This window comes from Miniopterus schreibersii (assembly GCF_964146895.1).
Source record: "Miniopterus schreibersii genome assembly, chromosome: 4".
NCBI classification, from domain to species: Eukaryota; Metazoa; Chordata; class Mammalia; order Chiroptera; family Miniopteridae; genus Miniopterus; species Miniopterus schreibersii.
In genome coordinates this window covers 71,404,826-71,431,804 of record NC_138105.1, presented here as the reverse complement: position 1 = coordinate 71,431,804, position 26,979 = coordinate 71,404,826, and the positions used below count along the sequence as shown (strand labels likewise).

Genomic DNA, 26,979 nt, shown 5'->3' with positions numbered 1-26,979 from the left:
GGGATGGACATCAAGCCCCAGGACCCTGTGTAGGTTATTCTCCATCTGTCCCACTCTTTCAGTTCTAGAGTGACAGTACAGTGCCCTCGAGCCTGGGGTGGGGGCCGCACCATTCCTTGGAGGTCCCTTGACACTGCCCACTGCCTATCCACAGGCTCTCGGTGGAGTTTGCCATCTGTTTCCTGAAACCCGGTGCCTCACCCCCTCCCACCTCCTCTGCCATAGAATCCACTTGACTAGCACAGTCTGCGTGGGGAGGAGGCGCCTTCTCCCTCGTATGGAGCATCTGGGGCAAACACTCTGACCCTGTCCCCATCCCCGCATGCCCAGCACGGTCCTGATCTGCCACAAGCAGGCGGTAACTTTTCCAGAGAAACCTTCTCCCACCAACTGCACCTTGGTAAGCTCCTGGGCGTTGGCCAAATTATCCACCGCGATGGCCAAGAACACGTTCAGGAGGGTGTCTTTGGACGCCAGAGTTAGGGAAAGCAATGTCACTGGGACCTGAGTATGTGATCCCCTCCCTCATGCCCCGATCTGGGCATGTCCGAGGCCCAGGTATGTCCCCACGTCCCGCCACGGAGGATACAGTTCCCGAAGAGTGTCAACACGATGAAGTAGATGGAGAACACCATGCCGCCCTGCACGCCGCCCTGAGATTTGATGCCGTCGTACATGACCTCGTTCCAGTCCTCGCCCGTCAGGATCTGAAAGGGAGGGAGGAACACACAGCCAACCCCCTCTCAGCCATGGGCCCTGGAAGACGCAGCTGTGGGGCCCAAACCTGCCTGTCCCTGCAGTGAGGGGCTCTCAGCCCAGCTTCTAGGGAAAGGGGGCCCTGGGGAAGTCATGAACCTCTGTAACTGTTTCCCTGATATAAATGGGGATCTGATAGGAATTGAGTCGTGCCCCCTAAATAAATACATTGACGCTCTAAGCCTTCATGCAATGCTATTTGGAAATGGTAGGTAATTAAGGTTAGATGAGTTCATGAGGGTGGGGCCCTAGGTGATGAGATTAGTGCCTTTGTAAGAAGAGACACAACAGAGCTTGGGCATTCTCTCTCTGGCTCTCCTCCCCCATGTAAGGACCTGTCGAGAAGGCCTGCTTGCTGGCCAGGAAGAGTCCTCACCAGGAACCACCCCTGTGGGCACCCTGACCTGACTTCCAGACTCCAGAACTGTGAGAAATAAATTGCTGTTGTTTAAGTAACATCTTCACTGGTCCTCTGGGCTGCTGTGCCTGGGGCAGGGCAGGTGCTCGTGACCAGAGAAGGCCCTGCCAGCAGGTGCTGGCAAACAGAAATTGGGCTGATGCTCACGGAAAGACTGAGAGGACACATGTGTGGTATCCACACACTCATTAAAAAAATTTCACTCTCCTCCTTCATAGTAGTTCCACGAGGATCAAGTAAATGTGAAAGAACTCCCGACATGCTGATGTGTTAACCCAGGGTTTCTTGGCCTCGGCACTGCTGACATTTGGGGCGGGGCATCCTGCGTACTGTGGAATGTTGAGCAACAGCCCTGGCTTCCTCCCACTAGATGCCAGGAGCACCCACCTCCATGTTTGGGGTTACAACCCAAAGTGTTTCCAGACACTTTCAAGTGGCCTTGGGGGGCAGAATTGCTCTTGGGCCAGAACCTCTGTGCTGAGGATCTGTGGGTGGTGGTTACTACTATTGAATCATTTATGTGAGGGCTCAGAACTTTGCTTCATGGATGGTCCTCTTTCCAACCCCCATCTTGGGATCTTATTTAGAACCCCCCCCCCCCCCAGGAGAAGGCGGGAGTGAAGTCCCATTTTCCATACACTGTCCTCCAAAGAGACAGAACCCACTAGAAAGGCTCTCCCAGCTGGGCCAGTCCCAATCCTCAGGTCATGTGCCCACATGGGTGCAGAACCTGGTTTGGAGACACTGCCCAGGGTGAGTATCTTTGTTCTGGAACACAGGAGTGGGATGTCTTGGAGAGGATGTGTAGCAGCTGTGTCTTTTATTTTTTGTATTCTGCTGCTTTGATACCTCAGCCACCTTCTCTCTTTTGTTTAATTTTTATTTATTTATTTTTATTAAATTTACTGGGGTGGCAATGAAACATATCTTGAATACCTGTTACTTTTTTTTTAATCCTCACCTAAGGATATTTTTCCCACTGATATGAAATAGATACATCGATTGGTTGCCTCCTTGACCGGAATGGAACCCACGACCCTTCAGTCCGCAGGCCGACGCTCTAACCATTGAGCAAACCCGCCAGGGCGCTCAGCCACCTTCTCTATCAGGCTCTCACACTCAAGGCCAGCATTCTTTCCCCAAATCACCCCAGGGCCAGGTACCAGACAACTCAGGAAAGCATCTACACCCCAGAACCCGCTGAAACTATCCAAATTAGCCAATCCTCACCCTGCTCACCCTGCCTCCTCTACTCCTTCCTATGGAAACCCCATAAAGGCTCCTGCCCATGTTTCCCATCCCCCTGCCTCTGGACTCTGGTGCTTTCTTGTGTGGCCCTGTACAGCGTGGGGCTGGGTGAAGGTCGTACCTGAAACACTGTCATTATTGCTGCTGGAAAAGTGTCAAAGTTGGTAGGAGGAGTCCCTTCATCGAAATTAAACCTGTGGGGAGAAGGCAAACATTTCCCGTTGGCCCTGCCCCAGGCACTGTGAGGCATGGTTCAGCATCTTGTTTCCAGGGCAACATCTCCAGCATCTCTGTCCCCCAGAGGACACCTGAGTGGTACCCTGGGCCCTGCCTGTCTGGGTGAGTGCACAGGGCATCCAGGCCACAAGGGCAGTCGGCATGATGAAGGTGGGCCTGAGTCTCTGGAGGCTCTGAGCTTGGCGTGTGGGGGCTGAAGGGGTGCCTGGGCCAGACCCCAGGGAAGCAGACGTCGGAGAAGCTGCTGAGCACTTACTGGCCGCCAAAGAGCTGCATTCCTAAAAGTGCAAAGACGACGATGAACAGGAAAAGGAGGAACAACAGGCTGATGATGGATTTCATGGAGTTGAGAAGAGAGACGACCAGATTCCTGAGAGACGCCCAGTACCTGCCAACAGAGGCCGGGGGTGGGGGCGGGGGGTGAGGCTGGGACTGGGTGGCGGCAGCTGAGCCCACCTTCTCAACATGCTGGAGGTGCCCCACCCCCCTGGCCCCCATGCCCGTCCTCCCCACCCCCAAAGACTTACTTTGTGACTTTGAAAATACGCAATAACCTGAGGGCTCGTAACACACTGATTCCAAAGGATGTGCCGGGTTTTATGACGGCCCAGATGACCTCAAAGATGCTCCCGATGATAACCTAGAACACAGGATCTGCTCTCGTGTCCACAGTCCTTGCAAACACACCCTAGCCTGAATCTTGCAGGAACCCAACCCGACTCCCACCCTCAAATGCAAGCAGGGTGTGGGTCTCAGGCCTCTCTCATCCCTTCTCTATTTTTATTAAGAGCTGATGAGAGCAAAGAATTCCTGAGACACATCATTACAAAGTGAGTGCCCATGCAGCTACCACCCACGTGAGAAACAGGACATGTTGGCACCCTAGGAGCCTCTAGGGACCCCTTAAGACATAACCACTGTCCTGAATTTTGTAATAACTATTTCCTTGATTTAAAAAAGATAGAGGTGAAACTCACATAACATAAAATTAACCATTTTAAGTGCACAATTCAGTGGCAACATTCATGTGTAATATTGTACAATCATCATCTCTATCTAGTTCCAGAACATTTCTGTCATCCCCAAAGGAGACCTTGTCCCCATGAGCAGTCGCTCTCCATGCCCCCTCCCCCAGCCCCTGGCAACCACTGATCTGCTTTCTGTCTCTATGGATTTGCCTCTTCTGGACATTTCATAGAAATGGAGTTACGCAAATATGTGACCTCTGTACCCAGCTTCTTTCACTTACCATAATATTTTTGAGGTCTCTGTCTTTTTAAAGTATCTGAGTATCATCCCTAACCAATGCAGCTTAGTTCCGTCCATGTGAACTTTGATGAGCAGAACGGCACACCCCGTATGGTCTGCTTTGGTCACTGCCTGCCTCTTTCTGTGCAATATTGTACAGTCCATGGGCACAGCTGTGGAGGGTGGCTTTTCGTTGCTGCGGAGAATTCCACTGCATGGCCACGCCACCACTGACCCATTCTACTGCAAAGGGGTATCTGGATCATTTGGTGTGGGACTATTATAGGCAGGGCCGCTCAGAATAGGCTTGTATGTGTTTCCTGGGCATCTGTGCGGGTTTCTCTAGCGCCAATCCCCAGTGGTGGCATGGCCAGGTCCCCCCACTTTCCAAAGAAGGTCCATACATTGCCCCTCCCACTGGCAGCGGCGGACAGTCTGGGAGCCTATACCCAGTGTTTGAGATGGTCCTCTCATTCCTGCTGCAGTTAGCTGAGCCTCTCATACCCAGGGGCGGTGCTCTCCCTTTCCAGTGTCCCTGAGTGTCAGCCATGCTGGAGAAATGAATTCCTTAGAAACCAGGGCACTTACCCCACAGTCAAAGCAGTTGAAGGAAGAGTGGAAATAAGGCCGTGTCCCAAGCCCGTACATTTTTATAAACATTTCGGACATAAAGAGTCCTAAGAAAATGAATTCTGCATAGTCTACAGGGGAGAGGGAGGAAACAGAGAGAAGGTTAGTTTTGTTGAGGGGGAAGGGTTTACAAAGTCAGATGGCTCTGACTTTCCTGTTAATCCCAATCCTGTCCCTTGCCTGGCCTGGCGTAAAGGGAGAGAGGACAGTCTTTAGTGTCCTTGGCCAAAGATTATTCAAGGCTACCTTTCCACAAAACTCAGTTTCACCTCTGTTAATGGGAAGGAGTGACAATTGTCCCCCACCCTCCAACCAACCTACCCAGGCCAATCTTAAAAAGAGTGAGATAAACTTCAGCGGGTCTTTATCTTTCAGGTGTTGCTTTGGTTCGATGAGAAGGGTTGGATGTAGATCATTGCCAAGACCTTAGGTTTTGTGTTGAGTGGTGAGTTCCTGGGAGCTTACTACATTTTAAACACTAATGAGCAAACCAACAAATGAAATAACTAACTGGCTAACTAACAATAACTTACTAACTGGCTAACTAACAAAATAACGATGGCCCCCCTATGATGCCAGCGTATCACAATCTAAGAATTATGATTAATTTACTTCTTTCTTTGTTAATCTTCATGCGAGGGTATTTTTTCCATTGATTTTTAGAGAGAGAGGGAGATATCGATGTGAGAGAGACAACTGATAGGCTGCCTCCTGCATGCACTCCAACAGGGCTGGGGATCGAACCTGCAACCCAGGTATGTGCCCTTGACTGGGAATCAAACCCATGACCCTCTAGTGCGGGCCGATGCTCTAAACACTGAGCCACACCAGCCAGGGCTGATTAATCTACTTTTATATGCCTGAGCTCCAAGGGAAAGTGGAAATCATAACAGTGTCCTATTTGTAAGTCTCTTATGTTAAGAGATTTAGTTGGAGCATCACAGGGAATCAATCTAAGGCACAGTTTTTCTCCCAATTTGGAAAACCTCTCTGATGTCCCCTGGAACTCCTATCTTGCTGATGTCTAAAAGTCTTGAGCAAGATAAAGCCTTTTTGTTGTGTGAGAAAGCATAACAGTGCAAATGCTTCTGGGAGAGAAAACATGGGTATTTTTTTGCACTGGCAAAGAAATGTCTAATATTAGGTCTTTTTCTGAGAGGGCTTCTTAGCGGGGCAAGAAGGGCATGGGTACTCACCTAATGGACGGAAGGGAAAGGTAACGAGGGCTTCTGAGGGGAAGAGAGCAGACAGAAAGGGAAGACAGAGGACTCACACTTCCAAGAATTTCAATTTGGGTCACATAGCTAATTCCGTTTGAAGGTCAAGGGTGTTTGCTATATCATTCTTTTAAGAGATGATCTGAGCTGATTCAAGGTCCTGTGCACTCATTCCTGTCAAAACATTCCCTTAGTTTCCGGGACTTCGGGGAGCTCCCAGTGTCTGAGGGAAACTCTAGGGTCTCCAGGACCTCCAGGACCAAGATATCAGTGAAGGAAGTCTGTCCATAGCATCTGGTGCATTCCTAGAACCACCAGAAGCAACTCTGGGAGGGCTTAAGTTTCCAAGAAGCTTGTTCCCCAGTTCCCATGGAAACATGATAGTCATTGATGCACAGGACCATGGCATTGGTGGGTCTGGAAGAAACTTCTGGGCCATTGAATCTAATTTCCACCAAGTACAGATGAGGAATTTGAGACTGAGAGAAACTACTACATCGATTTTAAGACACACATTTTTGTTCACATTTTGACATTTCTGAAATTGGGGTGTATCTTAAAATCGGCATGTCCTAGTTTAAACAGCAGCATTGTTTCCTTTCTTAGTGGAACATAAAATAAAAGAGTGTTTTCTAATTGAAGATGTCTTCAATTAATGGATATGTTAATGGCTTGTCCAAGGTCAGAGAGCAAGTTAGAGGCAGGCATTGACACCCAGGCCACCTGTCTGCCATCTTGGAGTCTGAGTTCAAATCTTGACTTCACCATGAACTAGCTGTGTGACCCTGGGAAAACTACTTAACTTCTCTGTGTCTCAGTTTTCTCAGCTGGGGATAATTTAAGAACCTTTATAGACACAAAGGCCCAGGGCAGAAAGTTCCAACCCTCTCTTCCTGAACCAGGACAGACAGATCAAGGTGATTAGTGGGGAGAATATGGGAGATTAAAAATAGACTATCAGAGGAGGTTAAGACTAGAAGTAGAGTCCTCATTTGTAAGAGACTCCAGGGGGATTACAGTAATTACTAAGGTTGGAACTAGGTCAGGGCTCTTGGAAGGAGAACTGGACCCTAGGGTGTGTCCTGGGAAGGTCAGCCAATGTGAATGGAAACAATGAGGGTTACAAGGAGACAGTGACCTGGACCAGGCTCCCAGGCCTCTCTAGGCTGAAGATTCGACTGTCTCCAGTAGCTGTCTAGGACAATTCTGAACAATGTCAGAAGGGCAGAGAATCCACAGACCTAAGTCAGATAAGCCAGTAGATGCAGGAACAGGACAGCCATCAGGCAAAATGCTTTTGGTAAGCTCTCACTCAGGGGCTACAAGCCAGAGCCAGGGCATCCACTTGCCTACCTCACTACCCAGCCATGACTCTTGTTGATTCCTCAAAGCTCTTTACTTTTAAAAATCTTGGTCAAAGGTCTCCCTACATTTCACTGCTTCTCCTCAACCCCACCTGGCCACTTTTGATATTATTTCATGCTAATTCTTAGAATATGGGAATAAGCCCAGAAGGGGAAAGCCTTAGGGGTCCTGGGACCCACTGAGGGAGCAAGATGCTCTCACATTTGTTGGAGGGGATCTTCTAAGGAATGAATTTCAAACACAAGGAAGTCAAACAGAGCAGGAGAGGAAAGGGGAAAAAAGCAGGTTTGATAGAAGAGGGGAGAAGCAAAAGTCAGAAATAAGTGGAGAAAATGGGGCTACTTTTTGTCCCTAAGGCACCCCCATCTCTGAATCACAAATTATTTATTTCAACATTCCCAGAGATGCACCTAGAAATTTCATGTATGTTTTTATCTCTATCTGGCTTTCTTTCGGTCTCTGCCTCTCTCTATTTCCCTTCTAATGCCTTCTGCATCATCACCCCTATGTCTCTCTCTTAGAAAGGGAACACAGAAGTGTTTGGTGGCCTGAATTCCAGCTTCCAGCTCTCAGGCCCAAAGAAGCTGGGGCCTGTCATTGTGGAAGCAGCAACATCAGCATCAATCCCAGTTATAGACATGGCCAAATGAAAAGGCAGATTCAACAAGGACCAAAGAAGGGACACATACTACCAGAGAAAAACTGGAAAAAAGGCGCGAGGAAGGGATCAGAGAGCTGGTGGGGGCAGGGCTGGGTGGTACTCACAGAGGAAGTCGGAGAGCCACTCGGGCTGGTTGTAGTGAACGATAGCAACACACAGCGTGTTGAGGGCTACCAGACTGAGCACAGTCCAGTAGAAGGCCTGAGTTTTGACCATGCGGCGGATGTAGAAACGCACCCTCCTCTCCTTTTTGTGAAAAAAAGTCGAGTTCTCCAACTTGGCACTTTTAATGCTGGCTCGGGCAAAGGGAGACCCTGCCAGGGAAAGGATGAAGAATGTCAGGGTGTTCCTGTGGAGGAAATGAACCAACGCGCGGCCCAGGCATGATTGTGGCCAGGGAATCCATTAGCCTCCCGAGCAAGCCCTCTGGCCCAAGGGAACCATCATGACCCAAGGGCTTAGCTTTCCAGAGATGAAGCTTAAAAGGAGATGTCCCTGCAAATAATGGTATTGGAAATACCCAATGTGTCAATGGAGAGGCTGACGGCTCTCATTGCCAGAGCCAACCTTCTGTGTCTCCCCATCTTGGCGACATCTGATGACTCTGGGGGTCATGCTGTGGGGCAGGATGAGGCAGGAGCCTCTGCTCAGGATCCTCCAGTGCAGGAGTAGAAAAAAGAGCAACATGGAGCATGCTTGGAAAGCCTCCAGGAAGAGGCACGAATAGGACCCTAGTTTTCCATGGACACTTCACTTTAGAAATGATCACTGAGTAATGAATCAGCTCTGCTCTCTGCTTGCACATGTTTTTGTTCTTAAGCATTTAGGAAGCACCTACTATGTGCCAGGCTGTGCTCCAGTGCTCAGAATACTCTAGTTAGCAGACAGAGTTTTACCTTTCTGGGACTGATGCTCCAGTGGGGGAGACAGATAGCAAACATAATATAATAAAATAGCTAATAGAGTAATAGAAGGTGAAAAGTCCTTTGGAAAAAATAAAAAGTAGAGCAGAATAAGGGGACTGGGAGCTTCAGAAGGGACCACAGAGCAGGCTTCAGTATTAAATCAAGTGGTCAAGGTAAAGGTATTAATCTAAGTCACCTTAGTATCTTAGGCTGAGTAAACAGCAAGACAGGAATGTATGGGCCTGACATATTTGGGAAACAGCATAAGGAGGCGAGTATGGCCAGGGTGGAGTGGCTGAGAAGAGAAAGAGGTGGTGAGGACAGGTAGGTAGGTGACAAGGCAGGTTGTGAAGGGCCTTGTGTGCTGAGGGAGTAACTTTGGTTTTGTTCTGAGGTTCTGCCCTGACCCAGGCACTCACAGGCGCCCTCCCGCTGCTGTGAGAGGAACAGACTGTAGAGGGCATGGGCAGGAGTTGTGGGACCAGGGAGGAGGCTTCTGCACTAGTCCAGGCAAATGATGATGGGGGCTGGACTCTGTCATGGCTAAGAAGAATGAAGAGTAGGCAGATTTGGGATATATTATTTCAGGTAAATGTCAACATTTGCTGATGGATCAGTGTGGGTGTGAGAGAGAGGGAGGAGCCCAGGTTACCTTGAGTGCCAAAAGGGATAGAGCTACCATCCACTGAGGGGCAGGTTTGGTGGGAGGGTCAGAGGTCAGTTTTGGATGTTTATTTTATCTTTTAAAATACCGCTTGAAAACCTTCAATTGCACCCACCCATTTGTTTATTTACTGTTCTTCATTGGTTCATTCATTATTTCATTTAGTCATCAGTTTTTTCATTCATTAGTGCACTCATTTATTCATTCCTTAGTTCATTAATCAGTACATTTATTTATTCATTTATTAGTGTGCACCTCTGCTCATTCATTCATCCATCTGTTCATTTGTTCATCATTCATTCATTCATCTATCCGTCCATTATTCATTTGTTCATCCACACACTCCTTCATTCCTTCATTTGTCCATTCACCTGTCCATCCATCTAGCATGTTCATCAATCCCATCCCACAGCCAGGCATGCCCCAGGCAAACATCTTGTAGGGCTCCGCTTTCTATTAGCAAAATTCTAAACAGAGGTTGCGAGTTGGCACTCCAGGGACCATACTGGTTTATCCTGAGTTTGTAAAAGTTGAAATTATTGGTCCACATTTAAAACCTCGGAGATTCTCCCATAAAAGTATAGATTTCAGCTTCTCATGACAGAAAATAGCTGACCTTTATTGGACATTTAGTAGGCACCAGGCATGGGGTGGGGGAGGGGAACTACACATTTGACATGAACCTGCTTGCTCCTCATTGCAACTGTAGGAAGTAGGGACTAACATTAGCCCATTTTACAGCCAAAGAAACAGAGGCTGAGAGGGGTCTGGTGATTGTTAAGAAGTACTGAGTCAGTTCAGAGCCCGTGTTCTAGGCACTCACTCCTGGAACATATGACCATGGGGAGGGGCCACATTCCCACCTGGCAGCAACTGGTCAGGGCCAGGGCTGACCTCTCCCCTCATGTCCATTATTTGTTTGACTTCATAGGACTTGAGAACCCAGGGAAGCTCCACATGGCTCTTCCCAGTTGGGGTATTTCTGGACCCACAGGTATCCATCCACAGGGCATGGCAAAGGGAAATGAGATTCCTAAAGGTCTCAGGGGTCAGGGAGGGATATTCACAGGGAGAGAGTGATCTTACAGTGAGCAGGGCCTTCCTGACCTCCACTCCTGTTGGAGTCATACTGAAAACCTGGCTCCAGCTCTCTCTCTCTCTCAACTTCTCTCTCTGGAGCACACGCAAGCCTTTCTCCCTTTCCTTCCCCCAGGCAGGTTTTCTTTGCCTTTCTTTCTCCTAAGCTCAAAAGGCCCATCGTTTGCCTCTGTAACTTGTTTCCTGAGTCCATTTCTTCTACAGCTCACTTCTTCTACCTCTGTGACTCTCTAAATATACTTTTGCTTGTGATTTGAAAAAACACACAAAAAACCCTGTCCCCATCACCAAGGTGAGTGACCTTGGGCGAGTCACCCTGCATCCTGGGACTCTAGTGCCTCCATCTGTAAATCAGGCACAACCACACTTCCCACCTCACAGGGCTGTTGGGAGGAATCAGTGGGTTAATACACCCTAGCATGATGTTGGCATAAAATGGTTATTAGGCCTAAAGTCTCCTACTGAACCCCAAGAGCTGAAATCAAGACAGTCCACATGCCAATTCATGGAGGAAGTCTTTCCTGATCACCAGGCCTGGAGATATATCCCACAACAGGCATACCACTCATCAGGAAGGGAGAGGGAAGTGACTATGAACTGAATACCTACTATGTGCCAGGTCCCCATACTAGCTGTGCTCTGTCACCTATATTTATTCCATTTTATATTCACTTTGACCCATGCTCTGTTTTTCTATACATTCTTTTCTCTACTTTTTCTCTGTGGTCTGAAACTATAATTGTAAGAAATCCTTAGTTTTTAAAAATAATTTTAATAAGATATTTTATGAAACCCAATATTTCCAAAATATTATCATTTCAATATGGAATCAACATAGAAATATATTAAAGAGAGATTTTACACTTTTTCTTTTGGGTGTTAAGTTTTCCAAATCTGGTATGTTATTCTGAAACACATCTCAGTTCAGACAAGTCACATTCGAAGGGTCAAGAGCCAGAGGAGGCTAGTACCAGTCTGGAAAGTTCCATGGTGAGGGCAGCAGGATGTCACTATCAAGGCTTAATCGGGGGATTTGGGGCAATTTAGATGCCCTTAAAATTCTCTGTAAACGGAAATAGGTGCTGCCTAAGTTGTGGGTTGAACTGTGTTCCTCAAAGAGATGTGTTGAAGTCTTAACCCCTGGGACCTGTCAATGTGACCTTATTTGGAAATAAGGTCTTTGCAGATTAAGGTCAGACTCGATTAGAGTGGGCTCTAAATCTAATGACTAGTGTCCTTATAAGAGAAGAAGAGACACAGAGACTCACAGGGAAAGACCATGTACCAAAAGAGGCAGAGATTGGAGTGACATATGTACAAACCAAAGATTGCCAAGAATTGCTGACAACACCAGAAGCTAAGAGAAAAGCATGGGACAGATTCTCCCCTGGAGCCTTCAGAGCCAGCACAGCCCTGCCAACACCTTGACTTCAGTTTGGACTTCAGCCTCCAGAACTGTGAGAGAATAAATTTCTGTTGTTTTAAGCTTCTCAGTTTATGGTACGTGGTGCCCGCAGCCCCAGGAAACGAATTCAGCCCACATGGAACTTATATCATTAAAGTCGGATTTTTCTAGAGAGATGTTGCTGTGATGGCAGCTTCTACTCAGCTCAACTTTTCCTATAAATGACTCAAGCTCTGTAAATTCATCAACTGTAAATGAGGCCACTTTACAATGTGTTTATCAATGTGTTTACCAGCAAAGAAACAGGATTTTTGGTGGGTTTGCTGGTTAGCAAACGTGGTCCCAGGAGACCAAGTCACTGGCCCTTTTGAATCCATTTAGAAAGCTGAAGGTCACCTGCTTTCTTAATAGGTGCCGCAGGACACCATCAGGTTTTATTCAGTCTGACAGCTTCGTGTTTCAGTTTCTCCGTGTCCTTTTAGACACGTTTATCAAATGCCAGCCTGAAAGCTGGGTTCTCCAAGTAGCGAGTTTCGTATGTTGGCACGCGTTCGAGAGCAGGGTCCCCCACAGACAAACCCTCTGTGACTGTCTCCAGTGGGTTCCTGGATCGCCCCCTGCTGTGAGCTGACCTGTGTCCCACCAAACCATGTGTTGAAGTCCTAACCCCCAGGACCTCACGATGTGATGTATTTGTAGGCGAGGCCTTTAAAGAGGCAATTGAATTAAAATGAGGTCATAAGGTTGGGCTCTAATCCAGTGTGACTGGTGTCCCTATACTATGGGAAGAGATTAGGACACAGGCACACAGAGGGAAGATGATGTAAAGACACGGGGAGAAAAGGACCATCCTTACGCCAAGAAGAAACCAACCCTGCTGATGCCTTGGTCTCAAACCTCCAGCTTCCAAAACGGTGAGAAAATAAGTTTCTGTTGTTTAAACCACCCAGCCTGTGTTTTTTTTTCTTATGGCAGCCCTAGAGAACTAATAAAATCTCCCCATTCCATGTAAAGCCGAGTGTAGAAATGCCTCCTTCAGAAGCTTTCTTTGCTTTTCCACCAAACAGATTCCTCCCGGCCCTGTAGAGCCATGAGATTCCTTATAATTAATTAGTCCCCATTGCTTTTATGTAACTTTAAACTTACCTAAATACTTTTCTGATTTCAAAAGTAACACATGCCACTAATTCATACATTCCAGAAAAATATCACATAAAACATGAGAATCCCTCACAATCCTCCAATTTCCACATCTTTTAAGTACATCTGACTCTTGTGGACAAGAAGGGCACTGTAGTAAATCTAACCAAAAGCAACCTCATGGGGGATCTGATCATAAATTCCCACCAGGGCAGATCATAGAAGGTAGTCATACCCCAGGCATATAGTTTTAGTAAAAGGTTTATCTTGTCTTAAGCAAGCCTTGTCCATTGTTTCTGTGCATCTAGGTTAACAGACCTTTGAAATACATCTTTCTCAGATCCCTAAGAGGCATAACCACCCTCATAATCTTGTTAACTATCCTGGAATCCAATCCCCACCTTGTTTTCTATCACTTTCATGTAATCTTCCTTAATTTCCCTCCTGAATCTCAGATGTATAAAAGAAGCTGCAAACTGCCATTCTCCAGAGCATTTGAGGTCTTGCTTCATGGCAATGTCATCAATTTGTCTCTAATAAACTCTTATAAAATTCTCTAGCTTTGGACATTTCTTACATCAATACACTCCTTAATATTGTCTTAAAATGGCATTGTACATTTTACATAATGTCATGTAACTTGCTTTTTACACTGGTAAATATATTTCAAACATCTTTCCATGCCAGTAGAAAGAACTCCATTCTTTTCCCTGGCTGCATAGTATTCCTCTGTATGTAGATACTATAACATCTTTAACTATCTTCCCAATTTTGGCCACATGCGTTGTTTCTGGTTTTTACTTTTTTGAACACCAGAAACAATGCCGTGGAGAAGAAGCTGTACATAGGTCCTTTGCATACGTGGAGAAATGTTTTGAAGTGGAAATGCTAGATCAAAGAACATAAACATCTAGAATTAATTAATTTCAAATTATTTAAATAATGCCAAACCATACACTGCAAATTATACTCCTGCCAATGGCATACAACAATGTCCATCTGCTCACATCCTTGCTGACATCAGGTAGTAGCATTTTTCATCTGTTTTCAAATGACTGATGAAAAAAACCATTTCCCTATTAATTAAAAGCAGGTATCTAGTCTTATTAATAGAGGAGGTCCTGACTTGGGGAACCTCAATTTTTTTTCAGTGCCTGGCATTTAATAAATGAACAAAAAAGGTTATCTATCAAAATATAACAAACAGGTTAAAAAAATGGAGGCAACCTAATTGGGAAAACATACAGAACAGACAGACCTGACTGATCAAATGCAAGGAGCACTGATGGAGCACCATAATCCTTGAACTTGCTGGAAGGAACGAGACAGATGTGGGAATATAACTAGTTCATCATTAAGGGAAAGAGTGTTCTGGCTAGAGATTAAAAATGCAAATGAAAACTTTAAGGTATCATTACAAACCGGCTTCACTGGGAAAGGAAAGGAAACGGGGTGGGGAATCTGTGAATGCATGGGTGCTTGGCAGGTTTAGAAATGGGTTCAGTGTTTCTGAAACTCAGAAGCGCTCTGTGTATAATGAGTTGAAAAGCTGTTAATATCTTTGATCCTGTAATTATCCCCAAGGAAACACGCCCCAAGGGTGGGGGAGTAATTGTACATAAGTGTTCGCGGCGGTGCTCCTCGTAAGGGCAGGCACAGGAAGCGGCCCCGACACCATGCCACAGAGCCACAGCTAAGCGGCTCTAGTGCCGCCACCCTTATGGGTTCGAGACTGCAATGGATTAGAAACATATGCATATATGAAATTCTCTCCTTCCTTTCCTTCTTCACGCCCCCCTCCCTCTCCCATCCTTTCTTCCCCTTGTTCCAGCCACACAGTTCCCCCACCAGCCCAAATGCTTTCTTCCTTCTGAGTCCTGTGTTATCTCCTCTGCCTGGATGCTCTGCCACCACCTCGTTCACCCTTGGAATTTTTAAAACCCATTTCAAAAACTAAGATATTCTCTTTGGAGAAGGTCAAAAGCAACACAGTCTCAATGAAGAGGGGTAAGCAGGAAAAGGGTAAGTGTCCTCTCCCACTTCAAACTCTGCCCTTCGCCATAACCAACGGCAACGGTCTAAGCACAGCCCTCTACATGCTTCTCTCTGCTTTCACTGCCCTGGCAAACTCCTATCCAGCCTTTAGTTCTCAGCTTCAATGTCACCTCCTCCAAGAAGGCTTCCCTGATCACATTTACTCTCCCAAGGCAGGCCAAGCCCAGGGTGTCTCCTCTGCAGTGCCATTATTATGACAGGTTTATTTGTGTAATGATCTGTTTAATATCTATTTCTTGCACTAAATGGCAAGCTCCACGTGGGAGGGATATGGTCTCTGTCTTGTTCACAACTGGGCACCTAACAAGAGCAGCCCCTTAATGAGTCCTAATGAATAATATTATCATCATGAATAATGAATGCATAATAATATTATCATGAATAATGAATGAATAATGTCAGGCAACGTTATTGGGAGCTTATATTTGCCAGGTGCTGTTCTAAACGCTTACTGTGGATCATTTAGTCTCATCCTCCCAGCAATATTAGAAGATAGGCACCGCTATTATTCCCATCATCACATTGTCCTTCAGGACACATAGGTGCAAAGGGGCAGAGTTGAGACCCAAACCCAAGCAACCCGGTGCCCAAGCTCTCAGCTCCCACCTCCCAGGCGATCAGTGGTAAACAGGAGCGACTCACCCACAGAGGCAATATCGGCTAGCTGATCCTCAGCCTCCTCGGGGTTGAGCAGGTCTGTCTTGCTCTTCTTTATGGTGGCTCTCCGCAGAGCTCCAACAATGGAAACATGGCAAGAGAAAAAGACGTGACCCTTTTTGCGATAGCAATGATATCAACCGAGTGTGTCCTCGGGACCAGGAGCTCTGCCAGGGACATTCTAGGTGTCATGGGATTTAACCCTTGTGGCAATCCAGTTTGGTGGAAGTAACAGTATGCCCATTTTACAGATGTGCAGACTGGGGCTCAGGGAGGCCACATCACTTTGCTCAAGGGGTAAAGGGTGAGAATCAAGTCTGGTTCAGTCTAAGACTGGGATCTCAGCCACTGTATCCCCTCTGGGAGCCCCAGGACTGGATATATAGTGACTCCTATGAAGACAGTCCACCCCTTGACTTTAGCGTACTTGCTAGGCAGGCTGGGACTGTGGCCACCCTCGCTCAGTATTTAGTCTCTACTCCCCCAAGAGCTCTCCAGGGCACAATGAGTTGAGGCATTAATTTCCAATGAAGTGACTCAGACACCCCCAAGGGTAATCTCTTCCCTTTCTCACAAATAGTAAAATGCAGTTTGTAACCTACGGGATGGAGTCCCAGCTCCTTTACTTCCTTCTTACTCCTGGTATTTTCAATCAAAACTTGTTCCATTAGCTGAATTTCTAACATACAAGATTAGTGTCCTTAACAGTAAGCTGGATTCTTGGTGAAATTATTATTATTATTATTATTTTAATTTAACAAAAACAGAGTGCTGATCTTGAGCTGGGCACTGTTCTAGGCATTCTATTTGAAGGAATTAATGTAACCCTTATATTATGGTCATGCCCATTGTGCAGATGAGAAAAAAGGAGGCACAAAGCAGAAGTTGGGCTCATGGTTAAGGCAGAAAGGGTGGGCGAGAAGATGCAAACTCTGCCGAGATCCTGAAATCCCACAAGGAAGGAGATTTCTGCCATTCCTCGTATCTTCCTGACCCTGACTCAGTCTCCTGTTTGTTCCTGACATTACTTGGACCCTGGACATCCATTCCCTGGAGGCCCCTTAGGACTAAGTAGCCTATTCCCCCATCTCCCTGGGACCCACCCAGAGCCAGGTTCAGGACAGTTACCATCAAAGGGATGCCTCTGCTCCCCGTCAGTTTCATCCTCGGCGAGGATCACCTCTTCTGAGGAGGAAGAGCACATAGTTAAGCTCTAGTGTCCGGAGGACTCTCCTGGGGATGGGTTCCCTTGGACCAGAAAGGAGAAGGGTCTGCCCGACCACCTCCCTTTGCTGATGGCAACAGTTCAATCAGCCAGAGATGTGCTGCTCAGTTACTTCTGACTCACAGCCTCACTTCAGCAGAAATAGTAATAGCCAAATGATCCCCACTTCCCTCAAAATAAAAACCAACCTTACCATAGTTTATAGGGCTTTGCCTGACCCAGCCCTGTCACCTCCCTGCTTTCCTCTCCTGCCACTCTCCCTTTCACACTGGCTTCCTTGTTATGACTCAACTCTGCTCAAAGCTCAGGGCCTTTGCACTTGCTGTTCCCTCTGCCTGGAACACCCCTCCTCTCGACATCCACATGCTTCCTTCTCACTTCCTTTAGGTCTCTGCTCAGATGTCACCTCCTCAGAGAGACCCTCTCTGGTAACCCCGCCTCCTCTGACCATTTTCTGCTTCCTACCCTGCTGTAGTTTTCTTCTTAGCATATGGCCCAACATTATATGTTTTTGTTTATTTTCTGTCTCCCTCACTGAATATAGGAGCTCTGTGGGCAGGGATTTGGTCTGTTTTGTTCACTGCAATATCCTTAATGCTTAGACTAGTGCCTGGCACACAGTGGGTGCCACTAAGTGTTTTTTGAATGGCTGAGCCAATAAACATGTGCTCACTGTGTGTCAGGCACTGCTCCTCCTAAGTGACTTAGCCTGGATTATGTCACTGAATTCCCAATCAGCCTGATGAGGTGGGTAGTATCATTATCTTTGTTTAATAGCTGAGGAAATTGAGGTACAGGGAGGTGGCAGAGCTGGGATGTAAACCAAAGTCTGGCTGTAGAGCTTGCAACCATTATGTGATGTCCTGCCCTGGCTTTTCCAGGAAGTTTTACTATCTTATTCTGGATTCTTGTTACTAAAAGTTGGGACTACCAGTTCAGCTCTCTTTCTCCTCCCATCACAACCCTTCCCTCGTCCAACTCCAAACTGCACGTCCAACTCTGTGCTCTGGGGCCTGGGCGCCAACGCTTGGGCCCCAGGATGAAAGGGCCTCACCTGCTTTCGAGATCCACTCCATGTACCCATTGAGCTCTCGTTCAATCTGTTGCTGCCTCCTCAGCTTCAGAAAAGCCCGCCGGTTCTCCACCCGCTCCCTCTCTTTGGCAAACTCCCTGCAGAGGCACAAAAAGCACAAAAAAGCCAGGGTTGGCTGTTTTAGAAATTTTAGGGAGCGTGTGCACATGTGTGTGTATTGGGGGGTTCAGAAGTTTCTGGAGGGCAGAGGATTTCGAAAAGTGGAATCAGGTCTTCTGGGGAAAACCAGGATATTCTAGGAGTGGGTACCTGCCAGAATCCCACATTTCCCAGCAATTGCGCCCAGCTGGAGAAAAAAGCAAAACCATAAACCATGCCATGCCAGCCACTGCCGGCTGCGCACTCCATTCTCATTCTCTGTGCTCCTGGCTAAGGAATATTTTCAGCTCTGTTTTAAGTTAGGCCAATGAGACCTGAGCTGATGGTTTCTCCAGCAACCTCGCTTCCCAGATATAGGCCCCATTCCTTCCTGTTTCCCTCCTTCATCTTCCTGTTTGGAACTTGGGATGAACATCTTGTGAGTGTAAGGCAGCCATAAAATTGAAAGTCTCTGATAAAGATGTCAGAGTAGAAACCCAGAAGGAACTGGAGCCACCAAGCCAGTCCCTGGACTTCTTATTGGTAAGAAAAAGGAAACTCATTTATGATTAAGCCAAAAAAAATCAATCCTGGGGCTAGGAAACAATATGTATCATGAAAATGCATGTTTGGCTGTAGGCTATAATTTTATATTTGGAAAACAGAGGAAGGAGAAACCCAACCTATTGGTTTTTTTAAATGTAAATCACAGAAAGTAAAGTTCTATAGAATTTTCTTGTGTGGTGGGTTGTGGGTCTGAAAAATTTGGGAAAACCTTCTGAATGGGAGGTCAGCACTGGAAAGAAGCTCCCCTTTCCCTGGGAAGAGGCAGCTCAATGCCAGGGACACGATGTGATGAGTCAAGTCCAGGCTCGATTTCAGGCCCCATGAGTCCCTTTCCTGGGTTCCCCCAGCGATGCACAACCGACCCACCTGTACATGGCCTGCTAAAGCTGTCTGGCTAACCCAAGGCAAGGGAAGAAGATGACAAGGGAGAGTGGGATGGGGGAGCAGCAATGACTTACCCTGACAGCACACCCAGCACGAGGTTCAGCATAAAAAAGGAGCCGATGATGATGAGGGGGATGAAGTACAACCAGTTCCAAGTGTTCCCTGAGGCATCGTTGCTCTGTGGGAGGGAAGGAGGGAAGGCAGGTGAACACTGAGTGGGATCAGGTCTGACCAGGCAGGTGTGGGTAGGGGGAGTCCTGGTTCTCTGGCAGCCCAGAGAGGTAAATGGAGCACAGGATCCATCGGCGGGGGGAACCCCAGAGGTACCACCGGAAGGACAAAGCTCCCTCCTAACCGTGTAGTCCACATAGGACCTGGAAACCAGCATGACACTCAGGAGCCTCAAAAAGAAGGAAAAATAAAACTGGTCGAAATGAAGAAATGAACCCCTGGTTGCTTCCTTTGTTCCTGACACAGTCACTCTCCCCTTAGAACAGGTGCACGATGGCAGGGCCTAACAGCCAGTTTAAATCACCAAGTCAGACAGCAGGGTCGTGAGCCTTTTCCTCGAGTGTTCCCCTCCTGTATTTTCTGCTTCCTCAATGTCAACCGCAAAAAATTCCTGGAAGAGCCCAGCTCAATTTTCAAGGAGGGAGGAGTCCACAAATAGAACATTCTTATCTGATATGGAGAAGAGAACACTGTGGCAAGAAGGAAGAAAGAGGAGCAGAAGAAAATCGAGAGAGAGAGAGAGAGAGAGAAATCCAGCACTTACAGAGTACTTACTGTGTAGTAGCTCATTTAATCATTTAATCCTCATGACACCTCTATATTATCATCATGCCCATTTTGCAATTGAGGAAAATGAAGCCCAGAAAGACGAAATAGCCAGCCCAAGGTCACAGAGCTAGACAGTGAATGAGGGATCTGAACCAGGCGGCCAGGCCCCAGAACCTGTGGACTTAACCTCTGTGCTGGGGAAGCCTCAGCTTCAGCAGCCAGAGGAGGGGGAGCCTGCTGGTGGGTCACCAGCTCTGCAGCGTCTGCAGAATGTGGGGCTCCCACAGTGGCTTTAAAAGCTCACCTTCAAAACCACATTCAGTGTTGCTGTTGCCCAGCAGAAAGGCTAACATGAGAAACACTAAGTCGTTAACATCTCTGGCTGCAAATAATTACCACCTGGAGAACCTCCAAGTAATACGGATGGCCAGGCCCCAACCCAGAGAATTTGATAACTAGTCTCTGGTGGGTCCTACATCTACCCTTAAAAAATCAACTTTACTGAGGTATAATTTAAAGTGTACACTTCAGTGCGTTCTGACAAACCTTTACAACATGTAGCCACATATCCATCACCACAAAGCATCCCTCATGCCCCTTGCAGCCAGTCTCCACCTCCAGACCTAGGCGCTGACTACTTTGCTTTCTGTCTGTGTATATTAGTTTTGCTTCCTCTAGAGTTTCATATGAATGGCATCACACTGTGCAAATCCTCGTGCTGGCTGCTTCCACTCAGCATAATGCTTTCAAGTGCGAATCAGTAGCTCGTTCCTATTGCATTGCATGGACGGGCTGCCACCTGCTTATCCAGTCTCATGATGGACATCGGTTGTTTCCACTTTGGGACTGTCATGCATCTCTGTCTAATCTTCTTAAGTATTCTGATGTGCTGCCAGGGCTGAACTGAGAACCACTGATACACAGGGAAGAACTTTCCATAGGGAGAAAATGACTGTTCCCTCTCTTTCCTGGAGTAAATGTCTTTCTGCAGAAGTGTCAATAGGCACTTTATATGTGGAATCCTATTTCAAAGAGCTGCTGTGTAAAGGAGGCAAGCTTATAGAAAGGGCAACATTTCTATAGGGTGCCCAGACCCTCCCCAATCTGTCTTGGGTTCAATTTGGGGAATTGTCAGATTGGGGAGTTTGCTCTTACAGAGAGATGCACCTGTGTATATTCACTCTAGTAGCTGCCTTGTGAGGCTGCTGCCAGCCCAGCAGCACTACATTTCCCTGTGAATAACTAGATGTATATTAAGTTTCTGTAAATTAAAAAAAAGAGAAAGACTGACATTGCCAGGTTGTTACCGAATCACCTCCCAAAATTCAGGTTCATGTACCAGATGTGCTAGGAGGCCAAAATGTAGAGACGCTGGTGCTGGGCAACAGAGAAAGGTTTATTCGATTTAGCCAAAGAGAGAGGACTGGAGAGCAAGACCTCTCAAATTCACCCCCCAAAAGCAAAAGTAGGCAGTTTTTATGCAGCTAGGGGAGGGGAAGTTCCAGGGACCTTAGAGAAGTCTGTGTTTCTTTAGTCATTGATAAGGCTTTTGCATATTAGATTCCTGGGCATCAGCAGCTGGTTGCAACTTGCTCAAAAGCATTTACTCCTTCTGCAAAACAAACTTATAAATTCTCCTTTGGCCCTGGATTGATCTTCTGCTTGACAAAGAAACAGTACATCAGCCACACAAAATTGCATTGTGAGAACAAGGGTGCTGCACTGAAGAACCGAGATTCTGTAAAATATCTCATAATTCTGCGTGAGCGATGTTACCTTTAAAGCAGAAACTAGACATCTTGTGATTATCGCCATTGTTTTAGCTCTCATTGTTTTGTGCTCACCTACTTATATTTTTCTATTTTCTCAGGCAAAGAGTACTTCAAACATTTCTCCTGAAACCTGCTTTATAGGCAGCCCTTCTAAACATGACTAACATGCTTTCGTAGTCTTTGACTACAAGCTATGTGACAACTGAAGCAATCGAAACATTTAGTTAAAGCCTATACCTATATTCTAATCAAGAATTTAATTATTTAATTCTAGCTGCCAAAAATACTAGGGGCATTAAAATTGCAAGGGGCTGGGCTACAAATCCCCCCTTTTTGTTGTAAATCCTTCAATCTTGATAGAAGGGATAGAAGTGTTCACTGGGTCTGCTGTGTGGTATAGTTACCTCGAAGTTTGGTGGGAGAGAGATGATATTTTCTGTCTTATGTAGGAAAAGAGGCACTATAAAGTTTCCTAGAAGCCTTCAGTCCAGTCGTCATAATATCTGTTTTCTTGTCATCTTTGCAAACAGTTCTTCAGGAAAACAAGGTTGCTTAGGCCCAGTCCAAAGGCCATTTGCCACCTTTAACATTCCAAGGGCTGAGGAATACGACCTGCAAGGCACTTCCTCTGGCTTGGCAGCTCCGGCTCCACTTTAAAGTGGCTCCATTCATAGTACTGTTCACATTTTCCGTCTTTTGATTAAGATCTTTTCTTGAAAGCATTGCCGATCAATCATCAGAGAGCAGTGTGATCAGTAATTAAAAGCATCATTGGTCCTCTATTGTCAGGTGGGTCTGTGGCAGACCCGGAACCCTCACAGGCTGCTGGTGGGGGGGTAACACGGTGGGTGAGTTTCCTGTGGCTGCTAACAGAGAACCACAAACTGGGCAGCATAAAACAATAGACATTTATTGCCTCACAGTGCTGGAGGCCAGAAGCCCAAGCTCAAGGTGTTGGCAGGGTTGGTTCCTTCCGGGCGTGAGGGAGAATCTGCCAGGCCTCTCCCCTGGTACCTGGGGGTTTGCTGACAATCGGCGTCCTTTGGCTTGTAGAGGCATCACTGTGATCTCTGCCTTCATTTTCACATGATGTTCTCCCCATGTGCATGTCTGTGTCCCAATTTCCCCATTTTATAAGGACACCAGTTATACTGGATTAGAACTCACCCTAAGGACCTAACATAACTAATTACTTCAGCAATGACCCCATTTTCAAATAAGGTCATATTCTGATGCACTGGGGCATTAGGGCTTCAACATATGAATTTTTTTTGTGGGGGACACAATTCAACTCATAATTCATAGTACAACCATTCTAAAAAATGATTTGGGAATTTCTACTGAAATTAATCCTGTTCACCACCACCTGGAAATTCCACTCCTAGGGGTGTGAACCCGCACATGCCAAAGGCACGAGTGATCCTCAGGTCGCCCTGAACTGGGGACCATCTGAATTATCAACAGGAGAGAGGAGAAGTGGAATATTTGCAGCAACTGCCTGCCACCCATCGCGTGAAACTGCAGAGTTGCCAAGCACAGGAAACCAGACAGAAAAGAGGATATATGTAAGGTTCCTCTTCTGCGAAATATAAAAGTAGGCAAACTAGTTGACAATGCTTGAGGCCCAAATGAGGCACCCTTTGGGGAAGGTATCAGCTGGGGTGGGGGCAGGAAGGGGGCTTCTGAGTCTGAGAAGGTGCTGTTTCCTGGTCTGGACGCTGGTCACACAGGTGGGCCCAGTTTGTGAAAATCCATCAATCTCCTCACTTATTATCTGTGGGGTTTCCTGAATGTTTATTTTACTTCAAGTCTAGCCCAAATGATTCACTTCAATGCTCTGGGTCCAACAACTGATGGAGAAGAAGTTGGCAGAGGGTTGGGTACCATTTTTAAGTAGGAGGTGGGCTTTCGTTGGGGTTTGCTCAGAAGCAAACTGGGAAATATATTTCCAAATGGAAAGACTGGAGCTGCTATGGCCGTTCTGTGATAGCAGAGAATGTGGGGGACACAGCCTCCCCTTCTGTGTCTCATCTATTTGGGCAGTTCAGGGTGGGCTGTGCATGAGTCTGGGTGCAGGGAGGAGGAAGGGGTTGGAAAACTTGCTCACTTTTCAAAATCATTAATAATACTGTGAAGAATCGTCTTGTCTTTCTTCCAAAAGCTTAAGAGAGTTCCACGGCCTGAAATGCTATTCCCCATTAGTGTCATCACTACATATTTCCAATGTGGCTGGATGGCCCTTCCTGGTCTTCCTGTGGTTGGCTGAGGGCCACATAATAAGTGCTGGCCAATGAGGAGTGAGTGGGAACACCTGTGTCACTTTTGGACCAGAACATTGATCTGTTAGTGTGGGACCCTTCAGGGCTCTCTTTCCTTTTAGGACAACAAATGCCAATGTTCTATGTGGTGGCTGCTCCAATCATCAGCTAGGTCCCAAGTGACTACATTAAGCATAGCCCCCTTTTCCTCCACTGCCAACTTGTGCCGGACAGAGCGCATGAGCAAGAAAAGACATTTGTTATTAGAACCAGAGACTCTGGGTGATGTTTGTTACTGCAGCATAACCTAGCTTTCCTGACTGATACACCCTGGCATATCCTTAGTTTGCTTCTTTACCTCCTTCAGGTATGCCTCAAATGTCACTTTCTCACTGACCCCTATACGGATCTCATAAGGCAGGTGAGAAAAAAAGAATATTTTCTGTACGTCTGATGGAGAAATTGGTACCCAAAAAGGTAAAGTTCAAGATTACAATGAGCTAGGTGCTTCAGTTCTCTGAGCCTCTGCCTAGAGCCCAGTTTTCCCTAGATCTTGGCTTGGCTGATTCCTCCTCTTCACTCAGCCGTAAGCTCCACTGAGCTCCCTCTCAGAGAAGCCTTCCCAGACTTCCCGACAAAGGGTTTCCCCTCCCTTCAGCACAACAAAGCATCTCATTGTCTTTCCAGCACGTTTCGCACTTTAAATTGGTTGCTGATTTACGCATTTACTTGTTTACAGGTTCTTTGTTTCCGAAAATGCAGCTTCCCAGTGCCCAGAACAAGACTTGGTACACAGTAGGTGCTCACTAAGTGTTGGTTGCATGGTGAATGCACATAATCCTGAGGTCTCTGTGGTTGGATTGTTTAAATACTACTAATGACAGGGAAATGTACTTATCCCATGTTCCAATGATCAGGCTGTTTTCCTGAGAATGGAGAGGCAGGCGGGACACCCACAGTCACTGAAAAAACAGCTCTTGATTCCCATAATTGCCACACCTTGTGGATGGGGAAACTGAGGCTGAGAGAGGCAGTGTATTTGCTTGGTTCACAAAGGGTGTGAATGGCACGGCCGGGGCTAGACCTGCTATTCTGGTCCAAAGCTGATTCCCCCCCCCCCCATTTTACCCATTGGCTGCACTTACACAGCACTTTATGTTTATAATGATTGGCCCATGAGAGCTTTAAAGGAGAGGGGAGGTACTGATTCATTCCAGCACTGCTGGTGCCTATCGTGGCGCCTGGTGCTTAGCAAGCGCTCGATAAACACTCGTCAAACCAATTAATGGCTAAGTCCCAGTAAAATCCTTAAGTGCTTTCTGTTTTATGGTTTATTTTCCTCTGACTTTTTTTTAGCATGGTTCATTCAGAAAAAATATAGAGGATGTAAAAAAAACCAACTCAGCTCAGTACACCCAATGTCACAGCACACAGGATAAAAATGGGGTGGATTTTATTATGAAAGAGATAAAGCCCCACAGTGGCCATGAAGAAGGCTGTATGTCCCAGTTTATACCTATTATAGATTATGCAATGCCCGTTAAATATTTTTGAGTCCCCCTTTCCTCGTTTACTCTCAAAACTGTCCCGGTTTGAATGATACATTATAGTGTCTCTCTGCCTATGAGATGTCTGTCACCTCCTTGGACTCATCAGCTCCCTCTAGCCCTCACTCACTCCTTTCCAGCCACTTGGGCTGTCTTGTTGCTTCTTACAAATGCCAAGCTCACTCCTGCCTCAGGGCCTTTGCACTGGCTGTCTCGTTGGCTTCGGTCTCTCTACCCTTACGTACATGCACGGCTCCCCTCACCCCTTTCAGGTCTTACTAGAAGAACTGCAACCTCTCACCTTGATGATCCACAACCCCTCTACTGCTTTATTTTTCTCCTGAACTTTAATCATTTTCTAACACAGGAGTCGGTAAACTACAGCCACCTGTTTTGTAAATGAAGGTTTTGTTGTCACCCAACCAAGCCTATTCATTATACATTTTCTCTGTGGCTGATACTATGCTAAGACAGAGACTGAGTAGTTGCAACAGAAACTGCATGGCCCACAAAGCTTGAACGATTTAAGATACTATCTGCCCTTTACATATGTAACTATAAATTAAAATAAGTATATAAAAATATTTATCTCTTTATTCTCTTGTTGATTGCCTGCTTCCCCCACTAAAATGACAACTCCCCCCAAATAGGGATTTTTGCCTCCGCTGTTCGCTGAGCACTGTCGGTGCCTGGAAGCGAGTGTGACACACAGGCCACACTCACAAAGGCTTGTTGAATGCAAGTGTGATCTACAGCCCCTGGATCGGATGCTTTGATATTATGAATATCCATGAATAAAATGAAGATCCATGAATAAAAAAGGCTTAGGGCAAGACCAGCTTCAACCATTAGTGACCATCTGTCAAGTTGGTGTGTTTATAATCACCAACTGAACACCGTTTTTTTGCCTTCCTGAGGAACATTAATGGAGAGAGAGACAGCGTGAGAGAAACCCAGAGAAAATCGCAGAGAGGTGGGAAAGGGAGAGAGAAGGAGCAGAGAGGCAGAGAGACACGCACACTAAGTTCTCTGGTGTCTCTTCTTATAAAGGCACTAATCCCACCATGAGGACCCCACCCGTCACCTAAACTGTCACCTCCTCCGAGGGTTTCGAGACACAGCAACTGGAGAAGTCACCTATGAGAGTCCCTTAGTCTCAACTGTTGGTGGCGGGGGAATCCTGCGGCTCCTAGGATAGGATTCAAGGAGGCTGTGGATTTGAATAGAAAACATTAATCCTCTCCACTTCCCACATTTCCACAGGCAATGGGTCTTTTTTTCCATTCTGAAGGGAGGCAGCAGACGGCAGCAGTCTGGACAGAACCGTGAGGCTCGTCACCACCAGAAATCGCATCGCTTATAGATACCGCACAAATTCCTTTAAACTTAATATTCTCATGAAATGACAGGATTTATTTGACCCATCGCCAGGTCCATTGGCAGTGTGTTATAAACCCTAAAACTATATAAAAATCTGTTTTAAAAAATATTTTGTTAACAATTTCAATACATTGGGCTTCCTTTGTCATCTCATCTCTTTTAATTTATGCCTTTAAAATCATCAGATGACA

At 46.5% G+C, this 26,979-nt stretch overlaps 1 protein-coding gene across 5 annotated transcripts in view; it reads right to left on the bottom strand.

Moving 5' to 3' along the window:
- CACNA1A (calcium voltage-gated channel subunit alpha1 A) overlaps positions 1-26,979 on the bottom strand; it is a gene marked incomplete at its 5' end in the record, with an annotated part of 198,458 nt that overhangs the window by 76,233 nt on the left and 95,246 nt on the right. For 4 of the 5 annotated variants that reach the window (XM_081134439.1, XM_081134442.1, XM_081134440.1 and 1 more), the window contains 11 exons: positions 397-464; positions 590-707; positions 2,544-2,616; positions 2,916-3,047; positions 3,187-3,299; positions 4,496-4,608; positions 7,885-8,094; positions 15,690-15,779; positions 16,833-16,889; positions 17,984-18,099; positions 19,126-19,229. In XM_081134439.1, the coding sequence (XP_080990565.1) occupies positions 397-464; positions 590-707; positions 2,544-2,616; positions 2,916-3,047; positions 3,187-3,299; positions 4,496-4,608; positions 7,885-8,094; positions 15,690-15,779; positions 16,833-16,889; positions 17,984-18,099; positions 19,126-19,229 (1,194 nt within the window). Of the gene's footprint in view, positions 1-387; positions 465-589; positions 708-2,543; positions 2,617-2,915; positions 3,048-3,186; positions 3,300-4,495; positions 4,609-7,884; positions 8,095-15,689; positions 15,780-16,832; positions 16,890-17,983; positions 18,100-19,125; positions 19,230-26,979 lie in introns of all 5 variants that reach the window. The other variant, XM_081134443.1, reaches the window with a different exon arrangement.